The sequence below is a fragment of the Muntiacus reevesi genome, chromosome 2 (assembly GCF_963930625.1).
Source record: "Muntiacus reevesi chromosome 2, mMunRee1.1, whole genome shotgun sequence".
In the NCBI taxonomy this organism is placed as follows: domain Eukaryota; kingdom Metazoa; phylum Chordata; class Mammalia; order Artiodactyla; family Cervidae; genus Muntiacus; species Muntiacus reevesi.
The window spans coordinates 247,917,045-247,942,918 of NC_089250.1; the positions used below are offsets into that span (position 1 = coordinate 247,917,045).

The 25,874-nt window shown below is 49.9% G+C and overlaps 1 protein-coding gene across 2 annotated transcripts in view; it reads left to right on the forward strand.

Annotated features, from left to right (window-relative positions):
• The window catches only part of DUS2 (dihydrouridine synthase 2), a 33,481-nt gene extending 7,898 nt beyond the window's left edge, over positions 1–25,583 (forward strand). For both annotated transcript variants that reach the window (XM_065925600.1, XM_065925601.1), the window contains 14 exons: positions 2,481–2,526; positions 4,827–4,918; positions 6,124–6,167; positions 7,319–7,379; positions 11,136–11,183; positions 13,453–13,518; positions 13,702–13,772; positions 15,739–15,825; positions 17,150–17,318; positions 19,397–19,518; positions 20,746–20,895; positions 22,222–22,309; positions 23,417–23,490; positions 23,718–25,583. In XM_065925600.1, the coding sequence (XP_065781672.1) occupies positions 2,481–2,526; positions 4,827–4,918; positions 6,124–6,167; positions 7,319–7,379; positions 11,136–11,183; positions 13,453–13,518; positions 13,702–13,772; positions 15,739–15,825; positions 17,150–17,318; positions 19,397–19,518; positions 20,746–20,895; positions 22,222–22,309; positions 23,417–23,490; positions 23,718–23,955 (1,356 nt within the window). In that variant the 3' untranslated portion in view covers positions 23,956–25,583. The remainder of the gene's footprint in view (positions 1–2,480; positions 2,527–4,826; positions 4,919–6,123; positions 6,168–7,318; positions 7,380–11,135; positions 11,184–13,452; positions 13,519–13,701; positions 13,773–15,738; positions 15,826–17,149; positions 17,319–19,396; positions 19,519–20,745; positions 20,896–22,221; positions 22,310–23,416; positions 23,491–23,717) is intronic.
• The last annotated feature ends 291 nt before the right edge of the window (positions 25,584–25,874 follow it).

A 25,874-nucleotide genomic window follows, 5' to 3' on the forward strand; every position in this document is an offset into this window, starting at 1 on the left:
CATTCTTTTTTTTTAAGATTTTTTTTTTTTTTGGGTGTGGACCATTTTTAAAGTTTTTATTGAATCTGTTAAAATACTGCTTCTGTTTTTTATGTTTTTTATATTTATTTGTTTTTGGCCCTGAGGCATGTGGGGTCTTAATTCCCCTGTTTGAACCTGTACCCTGTTCATTGGAAGGCGAAGTCTTAACCACTAGATTGCCAGAGAAGTCTCTTTTTGTCTTTTTTTCTTTGTGGTTGTTGCCGTCCTAGTCATTTTGAAATGGTATCTCACTGTGGGTTTTTTTTTTTTTGTTTGTTTTTAAAAATAGGTTCTATTTATTATTTTTTGCCATACTAGGGGTTGAACCCAGGCCCTCAGCATTGAGAACGCAGAGTCCTAATCTCTGGACTGGACTGCCAGGAAATTCTCCCCATTGTGGACATTGTGGTTTTGATTTTCATTTCCTAGTAATGATATTGAGCATCTTTTGCTATGTTTATTTTCCATTTATATATCTTTTTTTGAGAAATATCTCTTCATATCTTATGCCCATTTTAAAATTATTGTTTTTTTATTCTAAGAGTTTTAAGAGTTCTTTATATATTCTGGATATTAGACCTTTAATAGATATATGATTTGCAAATATTTTCTCCCATTCTGTGGGAGATAACTGTCTTTTCAGTTTATTTTTCATTTATTTATTTTTTAAGACTTCGTTTTAACTTTTTAAAATTTTATATAAATGTAATTGATTTACTTTATTGATAGTATCCTTTCATGCACAAAAATTTTAATTTTAATGAAGTTCAATTTATCTTATACTTTCCTTTGTTTGTACTTTTGGTATCATCTCTAAGGCGCTTCCTTGGTGGCTCAGATGGTAAAGCATCTGCCTGAAATGCAGGAGAACAAAGTTCGATCCCTGGGTTGGAAAGATCCCTTAAAGAAGCAAATGGCTTGGAGAATTACATCAACAGAGGAGCCTGGCAGGGTGGAATGGAGGAGACGAAGGTAGTGGGCCGTAGTTCAGATACAGGAAAATAATATCTGACAAAAAAAGTATAAGCCCATACATGATAAGGCACTTAAAAGTTAAATGCTGTTCAAACATTTGGTAGCCATATGAATAAAATAATTTGCTTGCTGGAGAAGGAAATGACAACCCACTCCAGTATTCTTGCCTGGAAAAGTCCATGGACAGAGGAGCCTGGCAGGCTGCAGTCCATGCGGTTACATGACTGAGCACGCATGCATGAGGAGGGTGGAATGAGATGGGCTGGTAGAAATAAACTAGTAGAACTGGAAAAAAAAAAATCCGCTTGCAGTGCAGGAGACCATAACTGACTTATAAATGGCCTTACTTATCAGGTAAGTTAAAAAGGCAAAGTTAGTTTTACCAAGAAGATAAAAACCAATTACATTATATTCTTAACTGTGATGGAGATAGATTTGGGAACTAGAAAGCGTTGTTTGTGGCAAAATTTGAGTTGTCTCTTCTATAAAAATAAATGTCATATATGATAAAAATTGAGGGAATGACATGGATATAGGAAAAACAGTTGTGATAATTGAGGTAGAAAAATAATATCCTCTTTGACAAAGAATAGTTTTTTTTCTGCACAACTTTTATAGATGTAAAAGTCAGTTTGGTAGAAGATGCACAAATGATAAACTCTATAGCATGGAAAAACAATGTTTGTTTTCACCAATGAAGGAAATACAGTGAAAAAAAAAGAGAAAAATCTGTGAGGTTCTACACTATAACCAAAAAGCTGACTAAAATGAATAAAATTGGTAAACAATAGTGTTGAGGACATGTGGGTGAGCAGGCCCATGTGTGGTTTTACTGGTGACAATTGAAATTAATTTCTCCACTTAACAATCAGCTGAGCATCTGCTGCATGTAAGGCATTGAAGCAGCTTCACCAGATGTTCAGTAAGCACTTGTAACATGCTGGGCGCTAGTGACACAAAGATGAATGAGACTGTGTCCAAGCCCCAGAGGCTCTTTGGGTATAATGGGGAGACAGAAGAGAAAATAAGACATTTCAAGGGCTGTTTTGCCTCAGCTCTTCCTCTCAGGTCCTCTGGATTTGTGTAAATCCAGAACCTTCCTCAGGGCATTCATCATCTAATGGTAAAGGCATGATGGGTGCATCTGTAACTAGCATATAGAGAAGAAGTGGTCCAGCTGTGAAGGTGGACGTGGCAGAGGGTTTGAGGAATCCCGAGGGGGACAAGTTACAGCTGCCAGGACTGGAATCCCAGCAGCAGGGACCCGAGCTCATTCTCACTTTCACTCAGCTCGCTTTCCCCGGCTCATTCTCATCCAAAGCTCAGCCTGGCTGCAGCCCTTTCCATAAGCACAGGTCACTCAGTGCTGCCCACTTACGCACTGGCCTTCTTGCCTGCCCCTGCAACCAGGATCACTGGTCTTCCCTGCTGTACCCAGGACCTGTGTGTCCAGGAGTGACATGTGCCCTTTGATTCCTCTGCAGGAGCTGATCGACCTCAAGATGCTTCAGTGCAAGAGAGTTGTCAATGGTGAGTGCAGCTGTGGTCCTAGGATTGTGTGTGTGCCCAGTCATCCCCAGGCTGTACTAACATCGCCTTTGCCTGGGTGTCAGTGTCCTCTGGTGCTCCTTGCCTGGTTGTGTCATTTTGTGGATCCCATGCTCTCTTGAGTAGGGCTTCGCTTGGGGGCCCAGTTGGTTAAGAATCCACTTGCAAATCAGGAGACCACCTGCAATGCAGGAAACCCAGGTTTGATCCCTGGGTTGAGAAGATCCTCTGGAGGAGGAGGAAATAGCAACCCACACCAGTTTTCTTGAGTTTGGGAAGTCCCATGGACAGAGGAGCTTGGCGGGCTGTGGTCCATGGGGTCACAAGAGTCAAACTTGACTTAGTGACTAAACCACCACCATCATGGTCTCTTGAGAATAGTCACTGCTCTCCAGAGACCATGACAAACAGCCAGTTGTGAAGCAGGCTGTGAATACCTTCTCCCTGCAGGCTTATTGGCATATGAATCACCAGGTTTTGTAGTACAGGTGACTCCCTTGGGGTCAGGATGGCTTCAGCACTGATCCTGACCCTGCTGCTCTCTGACTGTATCCTGGGGCAAGTCACATGACTCTCTCCCTCAGTTTCTTTAGCTGTAAAAGGAAAATTACAATCCCTGCTTTACTTAAATCATAGGGTTGGAGTGAGGATTAAGTAAGATAAGGGACATGTAAGTACTTTGCAAATGGAAGTAGTTGTGCTGAATTGTGGTTTTGGTTATAATTTATTGATAAGGCTGATTCTGCTTTAATGAGAGTTGTGGTATTGTTTGAGGTTTTTGAAATGTATACACGTTTGTGAAATCTTAAAATAAGTTCACTCGAAGTTTTGTCAATTTCATGTTTAATTGTTTTAGATATATATTTTCTTCGTGTTATGAAAAGTTCAATGTTATAGGTATCAGTTCAGTTCAGTCACTCAGCTGTATCCGATTCTTTGCGACCTCATGGACTACAGCACGCCAGGCTTCCCTGTCCATCACCAATTCCGGGAGCTTGCTCAAACTCATGTCTATTGAGTCAGTGATGCCATCCAACCTTCTCATCTTCTGTCATCCCCTTCCCCTGCCTTCAGTCTTGCTCAACATCAAGGTCTTTTCCAATGAGTCAGTTCTTTGCATCAGGTGGCCGAAGTATTGGAGCTTCAGCTTCAGCATCAGTCATTCCAATGAATATTCAGGACTGATTTCCTTTAGGATTGGCTGATTTGATCTTCTTGCAGTCCAAGGGACTCTCAAGAGTCTTCTCCAACACCACAGTTCAAAAGCATCAATTCTTCGGTGCTCAGCTTTCTTTATGGCCCAACTCTCACATCCATACATGACTACTGGAAAAACCATTGACTAGATGAACCTTTGTCAGCAAAGGTCTCTGCTTTTTAATATGCTGTCTAGGTTGGTCATAGCTTTTGAAATTATTACTCCTGAAATAAAAGGAGCAAGTGTCTTTTAATTTCATAGCTGCAGTCACCATCTGCAGTAATTTTGGAGCCCAGGAAAAGAAAGTCTGTCACTGTTTCCATTATTTCCCCAACTATTTGCTGTGAGGTGATGAGACTGGATGCTATGATCTTCGTTTTTTGAATATTGAGTTTTAAGCCAGCTTTTTCACTCTCCTCTTTCACTTTCATCAAGAGGCTCTTTAAAAAAAAAAAAAGAGCTCTTTAGTTCCTCTTTGCTCTTTTGCATAAAGATGGTGTCATCTGTTTATCTGAAGTTATTGATATTTCTCCCAGCAATCTTGATTCCTGCTTGTGCTTCATCCAGTCCTGCATTTCGCAGAATGTACTCTGCATATAAATTAAATAAGCAGGGTGACAATATACTTGACATACTCCTTTCCCAATCCTAACAAACAAAAATTCCACATAATCCCATGCTTGAAGAGTAATCACAAGGAGAAATGACATGTACTTTTTACACACACTTGGGATCATCATATGCGTTTTTTATTTATTTTTTATTTTTGGGGGAGAAAGAGGGCAAGGGGTCCACAAACAGCTGCATGCCACTATCCCTCTCCGTATCACCGGGGACAGAGGGAAGGACATGGGCATGGACGTGTGACAGTAGCAACAGGCTCGCCATCGGCCCCCCGACCACATGCATCCCCCCAGGAAAGGGGATGGCGGGGCCTCCCTGTGACGTCCCTGGTCTCTCGTCCATGCCCTGTCTCTCCCCTGTTCCCTGTCCCAGCCCACGAGCAAGGCCCACGGCAGGGAAATGGTACACGTTTTGCCCCTTGCTTTTCTATTAATACGAAGACATTTGTGTTTTCTTGCAGAGGTGCTCAGCACAGTGGACTTTGTTGCTCCTGATGACCGAGTGGTCTTCCGCACCTGTGAAAGGGAGCAAAGCAAGGTCGTCTTCCAGATGGTAGGACATCCCAGGGCTGAGCGCACTTCCCATCTCATGCCCTGGGCTGGGGGAGTGTTACGTGCCTGGACTCCGTTATACAGTGGTCTTCAATCTTCCTGAAGATCCTTCATTCACTGGTTTCAGAGATCTGCTCATGAGTGATTATACTCTTGGAGACTGTTTATGGAAATCAAACTATTAGTGGTCTATTACATGCTTCCAGTCTCAAATTTAATTTCCTTCGTTGTAGGGATTATCTGTTTATCCTGACATGGGTATTTTTATTCCCTAGCATCAGTTGTTCAGATCATGGTCTTTGTTTTATATAGTGTATATATATTTACCATTTAAAGAAATTAGGTTTCTTCAAGAGTAGTTTTTGGGGACTTCCTAGCAGTCTAGTGGTTAAGACTCTGTGCTTTTACCGCAGGGAGCATGGGTTTGGTCCTTGGTTGAGGAAGTAAGATCTCACATGCCATGCAGTACAACCAGAAAAAAAAAAGAGTGGTTAGGATTTGTGTTAGAGTCATAGTGATTCTGTCATTCTCTCACTGTGGGCATTTCTCAGTATTTTTTTCAGAAATACTTCCTGGATAACATTTAGGTTTGTTAAAAAAAAATTGATAACAGGACTTCCCTGGTGGCCCAGTGGTTAAGAATCTGCCCACCAATGCAGGGGATATGGGTTTGATCTCTGGTCCAGGATGATTCCACATGTAGTGGGGCAACTAAGCCTGTGCACTGTGATTGGCGAGCCTGCATGCCCTAGAGCCGATGCTCCGCAACAAGAGAAGCCACCACAATGAGAAGTTTGCATGCCGCAGCTAGAGAAAGCCTGTGCGCAGCAACAAAATAATTAAAAAAAAAAAAACAAACTGATATCAATGAGTAACCATATGATAAAGTAGATACAGAAGAATGTTAATTATATAATCTAAGTGGTGGGTATATGAATGTTCCCTCTAGAATCTTTCCAACTTTTTTGTATGTTTCAAAGTATTGACACCATTGATGACATTTTCTTAGGTCTCCAGTGAGCCAGTCCAGTGGGCTAGCTACTTGGGAGAATAACACCTGGTCTCTACTTGCTGGGGTGTGTGTGTGTGTGTGTGTGTGTGTTTGCATGTGTATGCCTGTGCATGTGTGTGGTGTGCCTGCGTGTGGTTGTCTGTGCATATGGACTGTGTCAGGGCCGTGGTTGATATAGCCTCTTGTGTTCCCAGGGGACTTCAGATGCAGAACGAGCCCTTGCTGTGGCCAGGCTTGTGTAAGTTCTTCCCTCTTGGAGGACTGCCTTTGCCTCTCCTGTGGGCCCTGAGGTCTTACTGTTCCCTGTGACCTTGGAGATGACCACCCTTCTGCTTCCTAGTCCACTACCTTCTGTTTTCAGGTTAAGAGGGTCGTATTTCCTTCTCTATTTGTGGTGAATAAGGGCCGCCCCAGGCATGATGTGAACCCACTGAACCCCAGAGAACCTTTGGGTGGGAGCCTGTTTGTTAGTGTTTATTTATGAGGCTTCCTTTCTGGAGACTACCATGACTGTGAACCCTGAGCTTTTAAATCTCATGAAGTGTAAGTAAGAGTTACTGCTTTCTAAATTAATGAAGGCAGCAGAGTAATGTGGTTCAGGAGATGGGCTTTTGTGTTAGCTGTGGGCTGGAATCCTGACTTTGCTATCTGCTGACTGTGTGACCTTAGATCTGTTACTTACCCTCACCGAGAACTTAGGTTTCCTCATCTGTAAAATGAGACCAATAGTCCCACTTCCCTCTGGCATTATATGGAAGGGTACATGAGATGATGCATTTAAATATCTTTGCAATATGTGGCATGTAGTGAGTGCTTGGTAAGTTGTTAGCTCTTGTTATTAATTACAATGAAGGTGAGAAGGAACTTGGGTAGTAGTTGCCGCTGGTCACAGACAAGTAGCTGTGTATGCACCAGATGATGAGGAAAGGGTCCTTTCTACATCTGAGGACTGTTTGGAGGAAGCTAACTATGCAGCCGAGCACACCAAGACAGTCCCCCACTTCCACCAGAACCAGTGCTCTGGGAAAGGGCTCTTTTGTGCATCAGCAAATGGCTTTTACTACCCAGTTAGGACTGGAACTCTGGGATGGAGTTCCGTGTGGCTGTCACTCAACATTCGAGTCATCTGATACAACTCAAAGCTTGCAGAATCCTCTACAACTAGCCTTTCCTACATGTGTGAGCACCTTATATTCTTCTTCTGGAGCCCTGCCCAGGAGGAGAGGCGGTTGCATATTTTAGAGACAGAATTTTTCATTTTCTGTCCCTGAGGGTTGGTATGTTTCAGAGGGCCAGTAAGAATTTCAGGAGCTCAGACCCATACTTTTGACTTTATGTCCTACCCTCAAGTTGAATATTTATTACCTTTCCTCCTTCATGTTTTTCCAGAGAAAATGATGTGGCTGGTATTGATGTCAACATGGGCTGTCCTAAAGAGTATTCCACCAAGGTAAACTGCTTTTGTTGTACTCTTCACAAATGTAGGGTGCATATTAAAGGAGGCTGACTGGAGGTGACAACTAAGTACAGTGCCTGACTCTGGACTAGATCCTGTACTCATGAGCAGGAAGCTCAAGAGCGTGTTATTAGATCAACTGGCAAAATTGGAATATAGATGATGGTAGATGAGCTAAAAAATACCATATCAATGAAAATATATGAAGTTGATAACTTCCGTGGTTATGTGAGAATATCTCTATTAGAAAATACACACAAATATTTAGGGGTCAAGAGCTATGAGATATATATATGTGTGTGTGTGTGTATATATATATATATATATATGTATAATTATCCTCAAATGGTTCAGGAAAAAAAATTTTAATTTTATTTACTTATCTTTGTCTGTGCTGGGTCTTTGTTGCTCCATACTGGCTTTCTCTAATTGCGATGAGTGGGGACCACTCTTTAGCTGTGGAGCATGGGTTTCTCATTGCCATGGTTTCTCTTGTTGCAGAGCACAGACTCTAGGGCCTGCTGACTCAGTAGCTCGGGAGCAACGAGGCATGTGCAATCTTGGTTTTGGAGGTGGTTTGGAGCAGATGTGCAGTCTTCCTGGATTAGGCATGTGCCCTGAGGCATGTGCAGTCTTCCTGGATTAGGGATCGAACTGGTGTCCCCAGCATTGGCAGGTGGATTCTTAACCATTGGACCACCAGGAAAGTCCAGGAAAAATTTTAGATGTGCATACACATACACATGTATACATAAATAAACATTCGCACACACACACACAGAGCACTCGTGCCCAAGTAATAATACTGTAAATGTTAAAAGAAAGAAAAATGTGAACAGAACTCTTGTCTTTTTCATGATAAAAATAGAGGATGCAATATATATATATCCCAATTGTCGTATCAGAAGAGACCAGACAGGACTTCAGTGGAAGCTCTGAGAAAGGAACAGAAGGGCAGCCCTTAAACGCAGGCTCTTGTGGGGAAATGTGGTCCCTGAGGAGGAGGCTTGGGACCTGGCAGGTCAAGGGAGGGATATAAGCTGGGACTTGGAGGCCAATATGCAGTAGAGGCAGGGAACCTTGATTTGATCAGAGGGTTGAACAGTGGGAGGTCCCGGAAGAGGCAGCAGAGGAACATGTGATTGAAAATCTTGGTTGGGAGCAGGTTAACTGAACTTTGACTTTTTAAATATCTCTGACCTGTTTCGGAACAGAGAAGGCTTGTGATCAGAAACTTAGTCTCTTCTCCCAGGGGAAGTCAGGGTTGCTAGTTTCTTGTGTCTTTCCAAATATATTCTATAAATAGAAATGCTAATCTAGAAGCCATGTGTCTAGTGGATTCAAGTGTAAAGAGGCTAGAGGTCAGGACGCAGATATCCGAGATGAGTATCTTGAGTCCACAGGAGAAACCAAGGATGGAGAGAAGAAAAGCCAAATTGGGGCAGAATTTGACAGTGCTTGGCTGGCAAATGATCACACTGGGAGTGGGAGGTGGGGTGAGTTGTGGGGGCAGAGGGAGGATAGATAGCCAAGAGGATGGTTGGTCTCAGTGTCATTGGGACTGCTGGAGGAAGAGGTGGTTTGGAGAGGATGTAAAGGGCAGCTTGGAGCTAACTGAGTGTAAGGCACCAGAGGACTCCTGCAGGGCAGTCTAGATGTGGCAGATTGTCCCCATAGCCCACTGCCCAGAGTCTGCTCTCAGAAGTTGGTGGGCCTGAGGACCCTTGCTTTAGGCCAAGATGCCGAAACTGCCTGAGGGAAAGGCCCTTGGGGTACTTAGAAACCAGAGGACCTTGTGGGTGGCTGCTTCAAGGAATCGTGGAAGTTTGCTCTTGTCTCTTCCTAAGTGGCTCAGTGGTAAAGAACCTGCCTGCCAACACAGAAGATGCAGGAGATGCAGATTCAATCCCTGGGTTGGGAAGATCCCCTGGAGTAGGAAATGGCAATCCATTCCAGTATTCTTGCCTGGGAAATTTCATGGGCAGAGGAGCCTGGCAGAATACAGTCCATGGGGTGGCAGAGAATTGAACATGGCTGAGCATGCACGCAAGGAGTTGAAAATATCAGGCTCTGTTTTGCTACCTTCTAATTATTCCCTCATGCATCTGAGTTGTGTATGGAGCAGAGCTGAAATGGTTGGAATATTTTCCCTGACATCGTGGAGTGAAAAAAGCAAGGAGCAGAATTGTATATGACGTGTCACCATTTCTGTGTGGGAAATGGGGAATGAATATATATATTTATACTTGTTTTTATATATTTGGAAAGATGCACAAGAAACTGGTGACACTTGTTTCCCCTGGAAAAGGAAACTTAAGTTTTTCTTTGTTTTGTAGAAGAAATAAGGTTCCCTTGCAGGGGTGCTACTCCAGATAATTAACAAGGTCACAGCACTGGCACTGACCAGTCAGAACAGATACCTCCCAGTGCTCCGTACCCAGTACCTGCCAGCTGAATATCTGAGCTCTTCTTATGGTTCAGAAATGGAAGTCATATTAAAAAAAAATTAATTGAATAGTTTTTTTTCTCCTTCTAAGCAGGGAGAGTTTTACTCTTCGTCCTTTTGAACCTTTAAGATTTTTAATATGTTGCCTATTCAAAAAAGCAAATTAAGAAGTTAAATAGAAAGAAATGCCAGTTAGGAAAGCCATTGCTGGGGAAGGAGCAGAAAGACCAGAGTTTAGATTCTGCGATTCCACAAGGCAGGGCTGGATTGTGTGCGAGGGGAGGGGCAGTGGACCCCTTGTGAGGGGCCAGGGCTTCCTCGAGGCCTCTAAGGTTGTGTCTGAGGTAGTCCAGGGCTAGAAGCCCTGCTCTTCCCATTCTCCTCTGAAATGCAGAGTCAGTCTGTACTGGTTCAGCATTCTCTATGGTTCTAATGTGTATTTCTGAAACATGACATTAAACTGTAATTAAATTTAAACCTTCTGAGCACATTCCGTGAGCATTCATTAGTTTGTAGTTTATATACTGACAGCATATCTTTATTGGATTTGTCTTTCTTCCCTTCACCTCATTCTGAATGGGTTCAGATTTTTAACATTCCCCCCTCTTCTGATTATGAAAGCAATTCATACCATTGTCCAGAGCTTGGATAATATAGAAAAGGCCAAAAAAAAAAGAGCAAAAACAGGAAAATCATCAGTAATCTCACCATCAAGAGATGACGACTGTTATTCATGTTAACTGGTTCTGGGGATTGTTGGTTTCCATTAGTTGGGGATTTTGTTTGACATTGGGCTGAGTGCTCAGGACTGAGAGGCCATTGTTGCTGTCAGGGGAGCGGGGTCTGGACATGATCTGCAGCCTGTGTGCCTCTGTGTGGCTTTGCTGGCAGTGGTGGCAAGTGACGGTAGGATAGGAAGAAGGTGGATTCGATCTCATTTCAAAGGAAGACCAATCCATTTTTTTTAAGAGGCTTGGCAGCTGGTGGGGTTTAGTTTATTAAGGCACTGAAACCCTTGATAGGAAATGGGCAGTGCTGAAAAATGATTTTCTTAGAACCTGTTTCTAGGTAGATCTGCGGGTCTTGCTAAGGGGATCAGAGTGATGACTTTTAGAATTGGTCAAACTGATCCCTGGTGTTGTGGGCACGGATGCTGCTGCTTTCTTGCTTGCCCAGGAGAAGTGCTGATCACCAGTGGACCTTGGTTTCTGGGAGGCAGGTGTCAGGTGCTGCCAGGTTGCCATCCTACAGGGAGGAGCCACCCTCCTCCAGCTCTAAGAGCCCCTGTGTGTGCTTTTCCTTAGGGAGGAATGGGAGCTGCCCTGCTGTCAGATCCTGACAAAATCGAGAAGGTAAGTCCTGCCCTTAAGAGGTCTCTTAAGTGTGCCTGTGAGCTAGAGCTGTTGGGAGCACCTTCCCTCCCCTCCCCTGAGATTAAGGGAATTACTCACTTCACCAGGGTCTGGAAAGTTTTTAAAAGACTTCCTGGTGATTTTGACATGCAGCCAGGTTCAGGAACCCCTGAGCCATCCTGCAGCAGCCTTGGTGTTCCCGAAAAGCCCAGGGCTAGGGACATGTCAGCCGAGAGCCAAGGGCCCTGAGGTCTCATTTAGAACCACCTCTATATGCCTCTCTTCCTTCTGAGAAGATCCTGAGAGCACAGGCCAGGCTACCTGTGGGTTGTAGACATGCTCAGTGGCCACATGTGTCAAGGCATAGGGGATTGGCCTCTCCCAGTGGGTCCTCTGCACACGGACAGAGTCCATCATCAGTATGAGAGCAAGCCAAGCTAGGGCCATACAAGGTAAGCTGAATTAGTCCCCTCTGGTCCCCTTCCTCTGTGATTCTGGTGGCCAGGTTTACAAGCCGTTAGGGTCAGACTGATGTTTGCCACCCAGTGCTATGAGCTGCCAGGGCATGTGGGAGTAACATTTTCTGTCACACCACATACACCTTTGACTTTTGTCTGTCAGTTCACCAGCTTTCTCCTTGCTGTTCCTATAGCTACTTTGATTTCCTTTTCCTCCCCATTCCCACTTCTGTCTCTGGGCCTTAAGCCCCCCTAATGCCTCCCACATGCTAACAGCATGGGATGAGGCACCACTGCTAAGAGGTGCCATTGCCATGTCAGTAGCTCAACCTTGTATATCCCTCCAGCCCTACTGTCTCTGGGGTCTAGGAAATCCAGCATGTTTGTGAGTTAGGGGCCTTCTCATTTTTCCTGGGTGTGGATAGGCACAGAAAATGACCTCAGACACCTCTTTGCAGGCTGGAGTGTATGTGGACAGTTGTGGGTGTCCACCCTTAGGGGTGGTTTTCTTCCTAACATGTACATACAGGCATTTCTGTTATCCTCTGGCCTCCTGGCTTCTCCCACCTGTGCTGTTTGCTCTGTCTTCACCACCGCCCTTCTTTGGGCACATTGTACGCAGGAGGCAGCAGCATTCCCAGCTCACCTCAGAAGCTCACTTCACTTCTGTCTAACTATTTTCAAGTGGCACCTGGGCCAGCAGGCCCTGTCTTGCCCATGATCTGTCCTGACAGCCCAGCCTCTTGGTCCAATGTCTCCTTCACTGGTTCTTGTAACCCAGCTGTCTGCTGCCCCCTCCTGTCTAGAACCAGACTGGCAACGGCTGCCTGAGTGTCCCCTCTGCTCTGCTGGACAGGGATTCAGTTTCCTGGAAGAGGGCTCTTGGGATCACCTTCCCTCTAGCTTGCCTGGGCCAAAATTTTTGATGAGGGAAGAAGATAAAGATAGCAAGGTCACAGACATGCAGTGTCATCTACCCCTTTCTTGGTCTCTGCCTCTTGGTCTGGTCTTGTTACTTCCCTGACACTTTCCTATGTGACTTTCTTGATCTGTGTTTGGAGTCCTTTGCAATTAATGTGCAAAATAAACCCTTTTAAGTAGGATGACAATGTTGTCTTTTCCTTTGCCTGTTCCTCTGCTGTATATCTGACTCCCCCGAAAGGTAGGACAGGGCCCAGGACCTTTTCAAGCTCTCCTGTTCCTTCACTTGGCAGACCCTGGCACAGCACTCAGGGAACATGCCTTCATACAGGAATGGAGCTGTGAGCCATGTGTTCTCAACCAGCGTTAGGCCTCAGAACCATTTTGAGGAGAGAACATGTTGGACAGAGTCTTTTGAAAACACATATTCCTAAGCCCTGCCTCATTCAGGAGAGATGAGGTGGAATCTATGATTCTGCATTTCTTAGGCTCTCCAGGTGATTCTGATGTTTGTCCCGGCAAAGGATCACACTGTGTCCTGCACAGGCATGTATGTAGATCCATACATGCATTCATTCCCTCACGCATTCATTTACCAGATATATTTATACTGCTATGAACCAGGAAGGGACTGCTGCGGCTGGGGCTCTAGTGGAGAAAAAAGGTGAGCTCCTTCCTTCACAGAGCTTCCATGTAGATGGTGTGCAACAGATGCATTCACATGAACATAAATGTGTCTGTGCCACTGGGCCACACGCGTCTAGAGTGAAATTCATCAGCACAAGCCACTGTGGTGATTATTCCGGAAGAGGCAGATGTGATTATTCTGGAAGAGGCAGATGTGATTATTCCAGAAGAGGCAGATGTTCTTGTGTTCTCCCCCACCATAGATCCTCAGCACTCTCGTGAAAGGGACGCGCAGACCTGTGACCTGCAAGATTCGCATCCTGCCATCGGTAAGGATGATGTGTTATACCTAAAGGTCCATTTTCTCTGGAGATGTTGGTTGAAGGGTGTGAATGATTCTTGAGGGGACGGGTCAGGTTTGGAGGATCGGGGAGATCTGAGTCCACTTTCGGAGCTGGCAGCTGCTCCCTCTGTGGCTGCAGTAACCACCCTGTGTGGCCCCGTCCCCTCAGCTGGAAGACACCCTGAGCCTTGTGAAGCGGATAGAGAGGACTGGCATCGCTGCCATCGCGGTTCACGGGAGGTGAGTTGTCCCCTTGCTAGTGACCGACTTGGAGGGAGGTCTTCAGCCATTTTGATGCTTCTTCACCAGACCCCGGGTACCTACCAGCTTTTCTTCTATGTACCCAGCCTAGCTCTGCTTAGCTCTTGGACACCCCCTGAATCTGGAGGGCACTCTAACCCTTTCTGGGGTTGCATTTTTCTTTGTTTCATTCATTGAGCATCTACTGGGTGGTAGAAACTGCACTGAACTTTAGAGATACAGACACACCAAAGGGAAGGAGAAACGCCCCTGCCCTCAGGATGTGCAAATGCTAGAGATCGAGTGATTTGCTCAAAACTGGGTCATGCAGTCAGGAAGTGGTGGAATTAGAACTCTGCCTCTGAATCTCATTTTCTTTCCACTACGTTCAGCACTAGCTTTTCTCCCGAATGACCCCAGGCAGACCGCTGTTCTTTTATAGGCACTGCCTTTTTTGTCTGCCCTTGTTGGACTACCAGCTGTCACAGGGACTGCTTTAAACAGTCCTTAGGTCTGTAGCGAATGTGTTCTCTACTGAGAGCTGAGGTGTTGCTGAAGGCTGTCCTTGGTTTCCCAGTTGAACTTGCTCCCTGTGTCCAGGATGTACTTGTATACCAAATCCCAGGTTGGCAAATGTTGGCCGGAGTGACCTCCCTTCTGAATGATGTTCCTTGTGAGTTCAAGGGTCTTATAGGAACAGCCCATTTCTTACAGGTGTGTCTATTACAGCATTTTCAGAGAAGGGAACCCAGAACTTCAATATAAAAAACAGAGCAGAGCAGAGCTGTGTGTGTTGAAGCCAGCAGGGGGAGGTGAAAGGCCACGCACATGTACATACACACCCCTTCCAGAGGCAGCAGGCTCTGGGCTCAGATGCCTGGCTTCAAATCCCAGCTCTGCTGCTGGTTGGCTGTGTGTCCCTGGGCAAGTTATTTAACCTTTCTGAGCACTACAGTCCTCATTTGGAAATTCAGATAGTTTCTGTTGTTGCGAAGCTTCTATGAGATTGTGAATATATGAGATTGTGAATATACAATCTTGGCATAGTGCCTGGCAGATAGTGTTCTCTGAATAAATAAAGCTATTCCTTTTTCCCAGTAGCTGGAAAGACTAGGAAGACAGAACTGGGCAAGTTTAAAGAGGGACTTTCTGGCTATCAAAGCTGTTACGGATGGGTTAGAATTGGGCTGCCAGGGGTGTGGGAAGGTGGAGGTGGAGGCTGGATTGATGGGACTTTCTTGGGTCCTGTGGCCCCTGACACTTTGGTTGAGGGGTATAGCAGAGGGACACCATAAACAGGGCCTGGGCAAGGGCTGTTTGGTTGGGCCATCTGGTTTGCCTGTGAGCACAACTCAGGTTGGGGTTTACCTTAGCATCCCTAAGACTCACTCACTCATACACAGGAACTTCTTGCAGCTGATCTTGGATTCAGGTGTGGCCCCCCTCCCCATGACCCTTGGTGACAGCCGTGATCTGTGGCCTGCTCCGTGCCAGGTGCCTCTCCCCAGGATCAGCTGCCCAGCTTGACCTCAGCACAGACAGCTGTGTGGGAGTGTCCTGTCTGAGCGGCAGCAGCTGTTTGCTGTCCCCAGGGAAGGGCAAGACCAGGACAGTAGGGGCAGCATTTTTTTTGTGGGGGGGGGGCAGCATTTTTAAGGCAGCATCTCTCATCTCTGGCAGAGGCGAGGAGAAGTTGGGGGTGGCCATGTGACCACCCTCATCAGCTCCCGGCAGCCATGCCTCACCTATGGGCCTCTGAGGGCTGGACTTGGTGTGTACCCGCGCTGCCCCTGCCTCCTGCAGTCAGGGAGAGCCATGCCCTGTAGCCTGGAGCCCTGTCCCTGCTGGCCACATGGCCTTCCTGAGTGCCAGCAGGGAGGACTGTCGGGCCTGACTCACGTCACTGGGGCTCAGTGTGACGCAGCCTTTGGCACTCAGCCCCCAACCCAATCTCTTTATCTCCAAGGAAGCGAGAGGAGCGGCCCCAGCACCCTGTCAGCTGCGAAGCCATCAAAGCCATCGCTGAAACCCTCTCCATTCCCGTCATAGCCAAGTAAGCCTCCCTTCCTCCTTGTTTGGTCCTTTATGCCTCATTTTACTCAGAGGGATTTGAACTAACAAACAGAAAACGGAATGAGATAGCATCAAAAAATGACCCTCAGGGAAGAGAAGACAAGAATGTGGCAAAAACGAACTTGGGAACAAGGCTGAGAAGTGTCCGTTGTGTCCCTTGGCCTCTGGTGAGCGGCCGATGTAAGTATGTGGTAGGCAGGGGTCCAGGCATTCTGATGGAGGGGTCGAGGTAGGAGCGTTTAGGGAGAGAGAGAACAAGAAAGAGGCTGCCGAAAGGCCCCTGGGGAAGGTGGCGTCATACCAGGGCTAGGTGTGTAGGGTGTAGGGGGAGGCAATGCATGCCAGAGCACAGAGAGCCGCAGCTCAGGGGCAGGAGGCAGGTCACAGGCCAAAGCCCAGATCCTGGCAGGTGTCGGGGACTGATGACCAGCCTGCCGGCTCAGCAGTTGGACAGCAGTGTCCTGGTGTCACCGGGGAGCTGGCCTGTGTCAGCCAGTTGGGAGTCCAGCTCAGCCCTGTTCCTGCCCAATGACAGGTTGGAAACCGAGAGGTTCTAAAACCCTGACGAAAGTCGTGCCTGCCTAGAGGCAGGGAGTGGGAAGCTAAGGCGGGGGGTGGGGGTGGGGTGACAGCCAGGCCCACTTTGCCCAGGCCAAAGCAAGTTGGTGGTGGCTTGGAGAGGGGAGGGGGCTGCTCAAGACCCTAGATTCTATTGCTACCTGAGGGAGCTCCTCCACCCCTCATCCCACACGCAGTGCTGTCTCTGAGCTGAGGCTGCCACCTGGCTCCTAATGAAACAGAGAGCAGTTTCCAAGCGGCCATGGTATGGCCCGAAGGGAAATTGCAACCACACCAGGCCTCCTTCCTTCCTCTCACGACCGCCCTGCGTCTGTTCCCTTTCTAGGGTTTGACCCAGCCATTAGTGGGCATGTAGGGCCCCTACAGCCTGGGGCTTTTCCTGTCATCCCTGTATCCGTGTACAGATACCTGTCCTTCGGACCTGGGCTGGCTTTAGTCACTGTTGAGAATGGGGGGCTGGGGAGGGTAAATGTTCCTGAGTACCTGTGAAGTGCCAGGCGTGGTTTGGGCTGCCGTCCTCTATTATCTCACTCAGTGTTCCTGGCCCCGCAGCAGGGTGCATGTTGTGCCCTCCAGTCTCCGAAGCTATCATAGCTGAAGGGCTTGGCCAAAGCCACATACTTAATAAGCAGCAGATCCAGGAGTTGCCTGTTTCTGACAATGCTGATACGAGGCTGGGGCTACCCTTCACCAACCCCCCATTCCCGCCGACTGTTGCTTTTCAGTGGCGGATCTCACGACCACATCCAAGGGTATTTGGATATAGAAGACTTCCGACGAGCCACGGCAGCCTCTTCAGTGATGGTGGCCCGGGCGGCCATGTGGAACCCGTCCATCTTCCTCAAGGAGGGTCCACGGCCCTTGGAAGAGGTCATGCAGAAGTACATCAGATATGTACGTCTATACACTTTTTCACAACAAACTTTTCTCTCTGTCTGCCTGCTTTCTGCAGAAAGTGCTTTGGGTGAGCCGCCAGCCCCCGGCAGCCCATGTGGTTCCTCTCCTTTTCTTTGTCGTGTTGCGAGGCATTGGGTTTTCCTGGCTGCAGTGCAAAGAGTGGGCTGCCCTACCATCATCCCCTTCTGAAGCCTCCAAGGTGTGGGGGTCATCGCACGGGCCTCTGGATCCAGGATGCTGTCAGGGCCCCTAACCCATGATACCTTTCTCTAATTCCCTGTCACCCCCCTGCCCCCCGTGTGCACAGTGCCAGTGCCAGTGGGTTGGCACTTCAGCAGCCACAGGCAGGAGTAGCCATCATAGCAGATGTTGCTGAGGACAGATTCTCTCCACAAAGACATGTCACCTGGCCATCAGTCATAATCACTTCTCAAGCTCTTCTCTTGTAATTCCCAGAAAGCAAAAAAAGCAAAAATGTAATTTCCAGTTAGGCTACGTCCTCTGACTCAGGAAGTAGCCTAACTTTAACCCTTTCCTTGGGGAATAGCTTTTTCTTCCCACCAGGATGGTGATGGTAGTGCCAGGGCATTTCCTGTAAAGAAGTTTTTTGTCACCTACCGTTTCTCACTGGCACAGCCCTGACACCCTATGGGACTATGTGGCCAGCTGTGTGTGTGTGTGTGTGTGTGTGTCTGTCGGCAGAGACAGTGAGTGGTCCTCAGACTCCTCATCAGTGAGGGGGGTCTGAGCAGAGAGTGAAGTCCTCACCAGAGCAGACTCCCACCCTCCTCTTCAGTCCTGGAGCCCCCACCCACCTGGGGGGTCAGGAGCTTCTCAGACTCTCAGGTGGCCATGACCATGCCTGGGGAATTGTGGCTGCCATGACATGTGGGTGTCTTCAGTGCTGAGCGAGCTGGGGGTGGGGGAGGCCCTGAGGCCCATGCCCAGAGCCGGCAGCCTCTGTCCTCAAGCCTCTTCTGCTCATTGCTGCAGCCTTCATCCCCTTGGTCCCAGATGTCCTATCGGCCAGGTGAGTGACCACCAGGCTCTCCGACAGCCTGGGTCAGCCAGAGGTGAGGGGCTGGGCTCAGCCTAGGTGGGCTGGCTGGTGGCCTGTGGCTAGGATGGCATGGTCAATAGAGCCAAGCTCTCTCACTGGCTGAGTGGTGATGGTATCCTTCCCGCACAGCCCATCCCTTGGCAGCACCTCATGAGGGTGTGTTGGGCCAGAGAAAGGGAGTGGCTTTCCAGCACAGGCAGGGCTGCTTCTGGTCCAGCCAGGTGCCTCTGTCCCAGACAAGCTGAGTCAAGGCCTTGCCGCTGGCCGGGACTTACCCCTGGGTCCCTGCTGTGTCGTGACGCACTGAGGCAAGGCACTGAAGACACAGGCCTAGGTGGAGGGATTAGAAGAGTGTAGGGGATGAGTGGTGGAGGGGTGGGTTCTGGGGGACTGGGGCACCCTTTGACCCTTGCTCTCCTGCCCTCCCCAGCCAGGCCGACTTCCACTGGGCATCCCCAGGCACTCGACTTGCCTCCCTGAGCCTGCATTTCCCCATCTGAGTACTGGTACCTATTTGTCGAGCTCGTGACACGTGTGAACATGCTTGGTTCATGATGCTGGGTTTTCCCATGTTGGGGGAAGTTGTAGACAGGCTGCTTAAGATGTGGGAGTGGCAGGTGCCCGCCAGGGTTATAAGGAGTAGAGGAATCTCATTCCTGTCCTGGGACTGGTTCTGCCACACCAGAGCTTGGCTGTTTCCCGCTCCCCACCATGGAAGATGCTTGGCAGCAGGTCCTCAGTGGTAGCTGATGCAGGTGCAGCTCCCTGCACATCTGGACCTTGGTCAGCCTGTCCTAGGTAGAGTGTTCTCCTGACCGGGGGCCTTGGCTGCAATCCTCAAGCCTTGTGTCACTAACCAGAGGAGTAGATGGCCAAGGTGGAGGTGGCTCTTTTGTGGGGCCTCAGCTCCAGGCCCCCTCAGGCCTCCTTGGAGCCACTGTCGCCGCCGTCAGAGCAGCGCGGGCTCAGAGCCTGCCTGGGCAGTAGGGGGGGCTCATAGCGGTTCTTCTCACAGGCTGTGCAGTATGACAACCACTACACCAACACCAAGTACTGCTTGTGCCAGATGCTGCGAGAACAGCTGGAATCACCCCAGGGAAGGTTACTCCACGCTGCCCAGTCTTCCCAGGAAATTTGGTGAGAGGGGCAACGGGCTGTTCATCTATCCATGCAGACATGCCCCAGACCTGACCCTGAGCCCTAAACTGACTACCAGGGAACCCTAGGGGTGGATTTGCAGAATGCAGATTGTGGGGTACAGCTTTGCCTCACAGAAGGGGGTACTTGCAAAACTTTAGAACCTACTATCCCTGGACTGATCTCAGCAGCAGAATTTTGGAAACTAGTGCACCAGTTGGATGGAGGAAGGTGAGGGCTGGGCTTGGGAATCCCTGGGGAGGAAGGGGCTTTCCTGGTCACAGATCTGTCACATGCCAGGCCACCAGGATCCAATGGTTAGGAGACTTGGGGTCTTAGAATGGAACCCCCGGCCTGTGCCCATGCCTTCACCCCATCTAGAGGCCACCCTTTGGTTCTCCAAATCTGTTGGAGCTCCAACTCAGGTGGTAGACTTTGGGGTCCATGACAACCTGGCCTCATGCCTGTCCCCACAGCTCCCTGACTACCTAGATGCTCTCTCCCCTGCACGTTCGCTGCAGAGAAGGCTTCCCCCAGAGAAGGCTTTCTGGACCAGGCTCGCCCTCAGGCAGCCATCTTCATGAATATCCTCCAGTCCTTAAGATGCTCCCAGAGGGAAGAGCCTTGCCAGAACCTTCCTCCTCGCCCTGGGCTTGTGGTGCTCAGTCTGTCCCTCTCCCATGTGGCTTAACCAGCTTGACTTCAGTACCTTGTGAGCTCGGGGACAACTCTCAAGAATTATCACTCTGTCGCTCTGGGTGGTATCTCATTTTAGGTTTGGCCTAACTGTTTGTGGTCAGGGCAGGAAGTGGGGAACCAGTCAGTGGTCAGGCCTCCGTGTCTTCCTCCCACGGGCCCACATGAGAATGAGGTTGTGCATACCCCCAGCGCTTGGTCTGTGTAGCTCACCTCACTCACTGCCGACTGGGGACACCTGCCTATGTGCTCCTCCTTGGAAGAAAGGCTGCAGTGATGTTTGGAACCTTTTCCACCCAGCCCAGCCTGCTCTCCGGTGCTCACGCTTAGGGGGCACCTGTTCCATTCTCCATCTGCTAGTTCAGGCTGATCTCAGGGATGTGTAGGAAGCACCTTCCAATGGCTTAACCCTGGTGGTGTTCCGGTGCATGTAGGGGGCATTTCTCAGTGGCGGGCCCTGGGTTTTTGTAGCTGTTTCCTGCGCGCTGGCTGCACTAAGGGGCTTGCTCTACTCTTCTCATCCCTTCAAAGTGAGGCCTTTGGCCTTGGTGCCTTCTATGAGGAGACCACACGAGAGCTGGATGCCCGACGGGCCAAACTTCTGGCCAGGAGCCCAGAGGAAGCAGAGGGACCAGCTGAAGACACTTCTGGTATCGTTAAGATGGCCATCAAGTTTGACCGGTAGGTCTCCAGCTTGGCTTCAGCTTGGGCCAGGGCCAGTCCTCAGGTCTGACTGGGCCAGCAAGCTGGCTGGTTAATGCCAAGCCATGGGACCACAGGCCTCCTTTATTTTGGATGCTTGTTCTCAGTTTTCAGCAACCCAAAGAAGGCACTTTGGAGAAGACAGTCCCTGAAAGCCCAGGCAGTGCTGTCAGGGTGTGCATGCTGTTCCAAGGGTGACTAAACTATACCTTTTTCCTAACCCATCCCCTCCCACAACTCAATCTGGGGAGACTCGTCCCCTTCTGTTACTGAAAATATGTTTTCTCCCTGAAAAAGTAGTGAAAGTATTAGTCGCTCAGTCATGTCTGACTCTTTGTGACCCCATGGACTGTAGCCCGCCAAGCTCCTCTATCCACGGAATTCTCCAAGAATACTAGGGTGGGTTGCCATTTCCCTCTCCAGGGGATCTTCCTGACCCAGGGATTGAACCCAGGTCTCCCGTATTGCAAGCAGATTCTTTACCATTTGAGTCACCAGGGAAGCCCTGGTTTTTACGTTGGCCCTCGGGAATTAACTGCCTGTAAGAAGCTTCAAAAGAGCCGCAGGCCCTGAGCCCTTATCTAGCTGAGCAGTCCACCCCTCACTGCCCCCTGTTAGGCCTGTGGTGCTGTCTCTATGCAGAAGTAGCCTCAGGCCAATTATTGCCTCAGCCAGTGACTCAGCTTCAAATGGGGCCCTGGCCCTTATCCTCTGTGATCTAGGATCTGAGCCTTTCTTGGGTCCCCAGACCCAGATAAGGAGTTAGTCTTGTCTGGCAGAGACTTGGGAGGCGGGATGTGGGCTCAACTGTTGGACAGTCATACCCTGGAAGATCTCCTGGTGGGAAGTTGGACTATGGTGCTTCCATCCCTGTCACCACCTGGCTCTGGAGCTAGAGTCCACTGTGCCCACTGACACTCAGGGTACATAATCGGGGTGGAGCTAGAGGCTGAGACCATTATGTGACAACCTTGCTCCCTACTCCTACCCACTCCCTCCTGAGGTTGTCTTGAGAGGCAAACGGTACCTCCCTTCTTGGCTGTTGAAGGCTGTTTTCCAGGCTGGAGCACACTTCCCATCCTGATTCCCCAAGCAGCTGAAGCCCGTCTTCCCTTCAGGTAGAATGCAGGCCCCGAGCTGCAGGTGGGACAGAAGCGGGAGATTCAGGGACTCGGAGCAGGTGTCCTGAGGAAGCAGTCTGTGGTCTCAGTTCCTGCAGCTCCTCCAGGCACTGAGTCAGGCCCCTGCTGAGGAATGCAGTGCTGATGGTCGGTGGGCCCTGACCCCTTCCCCGCCTCTCCCCAGGCGAGCATATTCACCCCAGATCACCCCCAAGATGTGCCTGCTGGAGTGGTGCCGGAGGGAGAAGCTGGCACAGCCGGTGTATGAAACGGTGAGTTCCTGGCTGTATCCTGCCCTCGTCCAGCCCACGCACTCCCGCCGCCACTGTGGCCCCCAGCCCGCCCATAGCTCCACCTGGGCTCCAGACCGCTTGGCTGGAGCCTGGTGTTGCCTTCTGTGGGCTGGTTGCCACTAGCTCCTTCCTGGTGGCAGTGAGCCTGCTGTCTAGTTCTGGACACTTCCATAAAACTGAACTAGAGACTTAAGTAAGTACTGCTTGGGCCAGTTCCTTCTGGTAGCATTGCCTGGGCAGGGGTCTCATCTCTGGAAAGGGCTGACTGGCTTAGGAAGGATGATCCAACCTAAAAGTTAGACTGACGGGTTTTTGGACCAGGCCTCAGCCAGTGGGGCACAGAATTGGGCCCCCCACATCTGGGCTCCTCAGTGGAAACCTTGAGGTAGTCTTGCTTCACTTCCTTTGGTTTCCATGGCCATGCCTGTTTAGGTTGCTCTGTCTCTTCTGAACTGGCCTGTGGACCTCCAAGCTTGTATTTTCTGGGCCTGGTGTCCCCCTCTGCCAGAGTGACTCTTCCAAAATGAATCTGACTCTGTCTCCCTTGCTCCCATCCTCATCAGCTCCCCAGCACCTTTGGGATCCAGCCCTCCCACCTCAGCACAGAGCACGAGCCCCGCACATGTCTTTCCACTTCAGGTCCCACCCACTCAGCTCCCCACCCACCACTCATCCTGGTCCCCTTGCCTGATGTACTTTCTGTGCTCCTGTCCTTGTCCCCTTTCACCCCTTTGCCATCCGGTGAGCTCCTCCTCCCTGAGGGGACCTGGCCCATCCAGATGTCAGCGGGAGGATGCTCCACAGTCACGCCCCGCTGAGGACTGTGATGGCCTTTCGCTTAGGTCCATGACAGAACTCCTGACACACTGGGATGTCGCTGACTGTATTATTTGCCTTTCTTCCCTGGAAGAGGCATACAGGCCCTTCAGGGGAGGAGCATGTGATAGAGGTAGGCTTTGTGTGACTTAGGTGAAAGTACTTCCGTTTCTCTGCCTTAGTCGTGACCCTGGCAGGTGGGCCTCCAGGGCTTGGCCCTCTGGCTCTCATGTAGCTGTGTCCCTGTTTGCTTTGCTCTCTCTCTACCAGGTCCAGCGCCCTCTGGATCGCCTCTTCTGTTCTGTTGTCACTGTTGCTGAACAAAAGTACCAGTCTACCTTGTGGTGAGTTTTCTCATCAGTGGGCATGAGGCTTGGCGGCAGGGCCTGATCCTCGCATTGGCCTGGGAGGGTTAGGGGGGCCAGTGTACCTAGATAGTGGTATCCCTGCGTGCTGACCCCTTCCCCAGGTTTGTCAGAATTTCTGCCAAGGGTGTGTAGAGTCAAGCCTCTCAGCCTGTAACCAGTCTGCCTATCTCCCTGCCTTATTGCCTCATACCTCATCTACCCAGGGACAAGTCCAAGAAACTGGCGGAACAGGCTGCAGCCATCGTCTGTCTGCGGAGCCAGGGCCTCCCAGAGGGTCGGCTGGGTGAGGAGAGCCCCTCCTTGCACAAGCGCAAGCGGGAGGCCCTTGACCAAGACCCTGGGGATCCCAGAACTCAGGAGCCAGCCATGCCTGGGGAGCTGTGCAAGAAGCCTTTTGTAGCCTTGGCAAGTGGTCAAGAGAGCCCCCTGGAAGGCTGGTAACCACTGTCCCTCCCTGGTCAGCCTCTCCCTGGGCCTGGCCCTAGGATGGCTGTGGGTGCAGAGCATCAGCCAGATGCCATTGGACAATTTTCTGCCCCTGCTGGACAGGAATTGAGAGGTTCTGGCTTGGGCCAGCAGCCTGGAGCACGAGCCGAGGGGTGCCCAGAGTGTCCCATCTCCCTCAGTGGGTCTGAGCAGCAGTGCTAAGTTCCCAGCGACCTCAGTATTTTCTTTGAAAACAGGAGCTCTCAGGTGGCACCTCCCCAACCTGACATTGGTATAGTGCAATAAAGACACCCACCACCCTTACCCCCAGCTGGCTGCTTCAGCCTGGCTCTTTACCCATGGATGGATGTCTTGGCATTAGTCTGCTTCCAGCCTCTGGGCAGAACTGGGGCTTCCTGAAGCATTTCTCCTACCCATCCTAGATAGAGGTGGGGGATGGGGTACCACTTTTAATGCTCACTGGCCTCCTGGACTCAAGTTGAGCCAGGAAAGCCCAAGAAGCCCATTCTGCAGATGCTAAACCTGAGGCACTGGCCATCAGTTGGCTTTCCTGATGAGAGATGATATGGAATTTGGGGGAACTGTTAGGGTATCTGGTACCCTAGTAAGGGACCAGGTCAGGTGAGTGGCGGGGTGGAGGGTGCTCAGTCTGACCCACCCCACCTAGCTGGAGTTCAGACCTATGAGGCACCCGCTCTGGGCAGAGGACACTGGAGACTGCTGATGACAGCAATTTGGGGCCCTTGTGATTGCCCGCCCACGCCACTGCTCCCCTGCCTTCCGCCCCCACCGTCCCATCCCATTGGGCCGGAAGGAAGTGGCAGATTCTCTTTAATTTCCTCCTGGCAGTGAGAAGCAAACAAACGGCTACCACATCTTGTGGGGCCTCCCCCACTTAACTGGGAGGGGCCTTCTGACCAAAGGTCTCTGCCCAGCACCGCCCCCGCTTCCTCCGCTGTAAACACGCGGCTTCTCCTCCTCCTTTCAGAGCTCTGTGTGGAGGGGGGATTCCCCTCTGGGTCAAGGCCTTGTTCTTCTCATCTCCAGTCTGTACTCCTGGCTCTGAGGACCTGAGTCAAGGGTTGGGCAGGTGAGGCCCCTGCCTCAATCCTGGAGCGGCCCCTCCCTGCACCCACACTTGCTCTTCTGTTTGCAGATAAGGATACCGCAAAACCAGGGCCTCCAGGAGCCCATCACTCTTTGACCTTGGGCGAGTCACTTCTAGTCCTTGCTGAGCCCAAGAGCCCTTCTCTGAGTGGGATCAGCTCTTCTACTGCCTGAGGCCAGAGGATAAATAGTCTCACCTGGCACTGTGCAGCTAATGGGGTCACTCTATGGTGAGGCTGCCCTAACTTCCCAGGCCAGAGACTCCAGAGAAGGGGCCCCACCCAGGAGATTCTTAGAAAAAACATATTCAGTCAAAATGCCCCCTTTGCTTTTCCTCATACCCAACTGGAACAGCACAGACAGGTCCCAGTGGATCGACCCTCCAGGCATCCTGAACTTGTCAGAGCTTGTGGGAGGAGCCTGCTGGGCCAGGTACCAAGTCCAGAGATCCACTTACCTGGTGGGGTTGGGCTCTGTCCTCAGACCTCTTCTTCCATCAGTGTGGTTTTCCTGGGGGGTGGGGGGGTGGGGCGGGGCTCTGCTCTAGAGTGGTCAGGTCTGTTTCTGGGCTATGGGCAAGGAAAGGCAGGGGCAGAGGTCAGGTGCTGAGATAGAGGTTAGAGTGTGGGGACTTTCAGGGGTCAGGAAAAGTATTGGGGAGAGGGTGTGCCACAGGGGCTCAAGTATGGGGGCCTAGTGTGTGTTCGTTGACCGAGGATGTCTAGCAGAATTCTGGTTGAATATGTTGGCCCTCAAATGGTCTCACTTTAGCACTCCTCAGTGATGCCTGCCCTTACCTCAGAGAG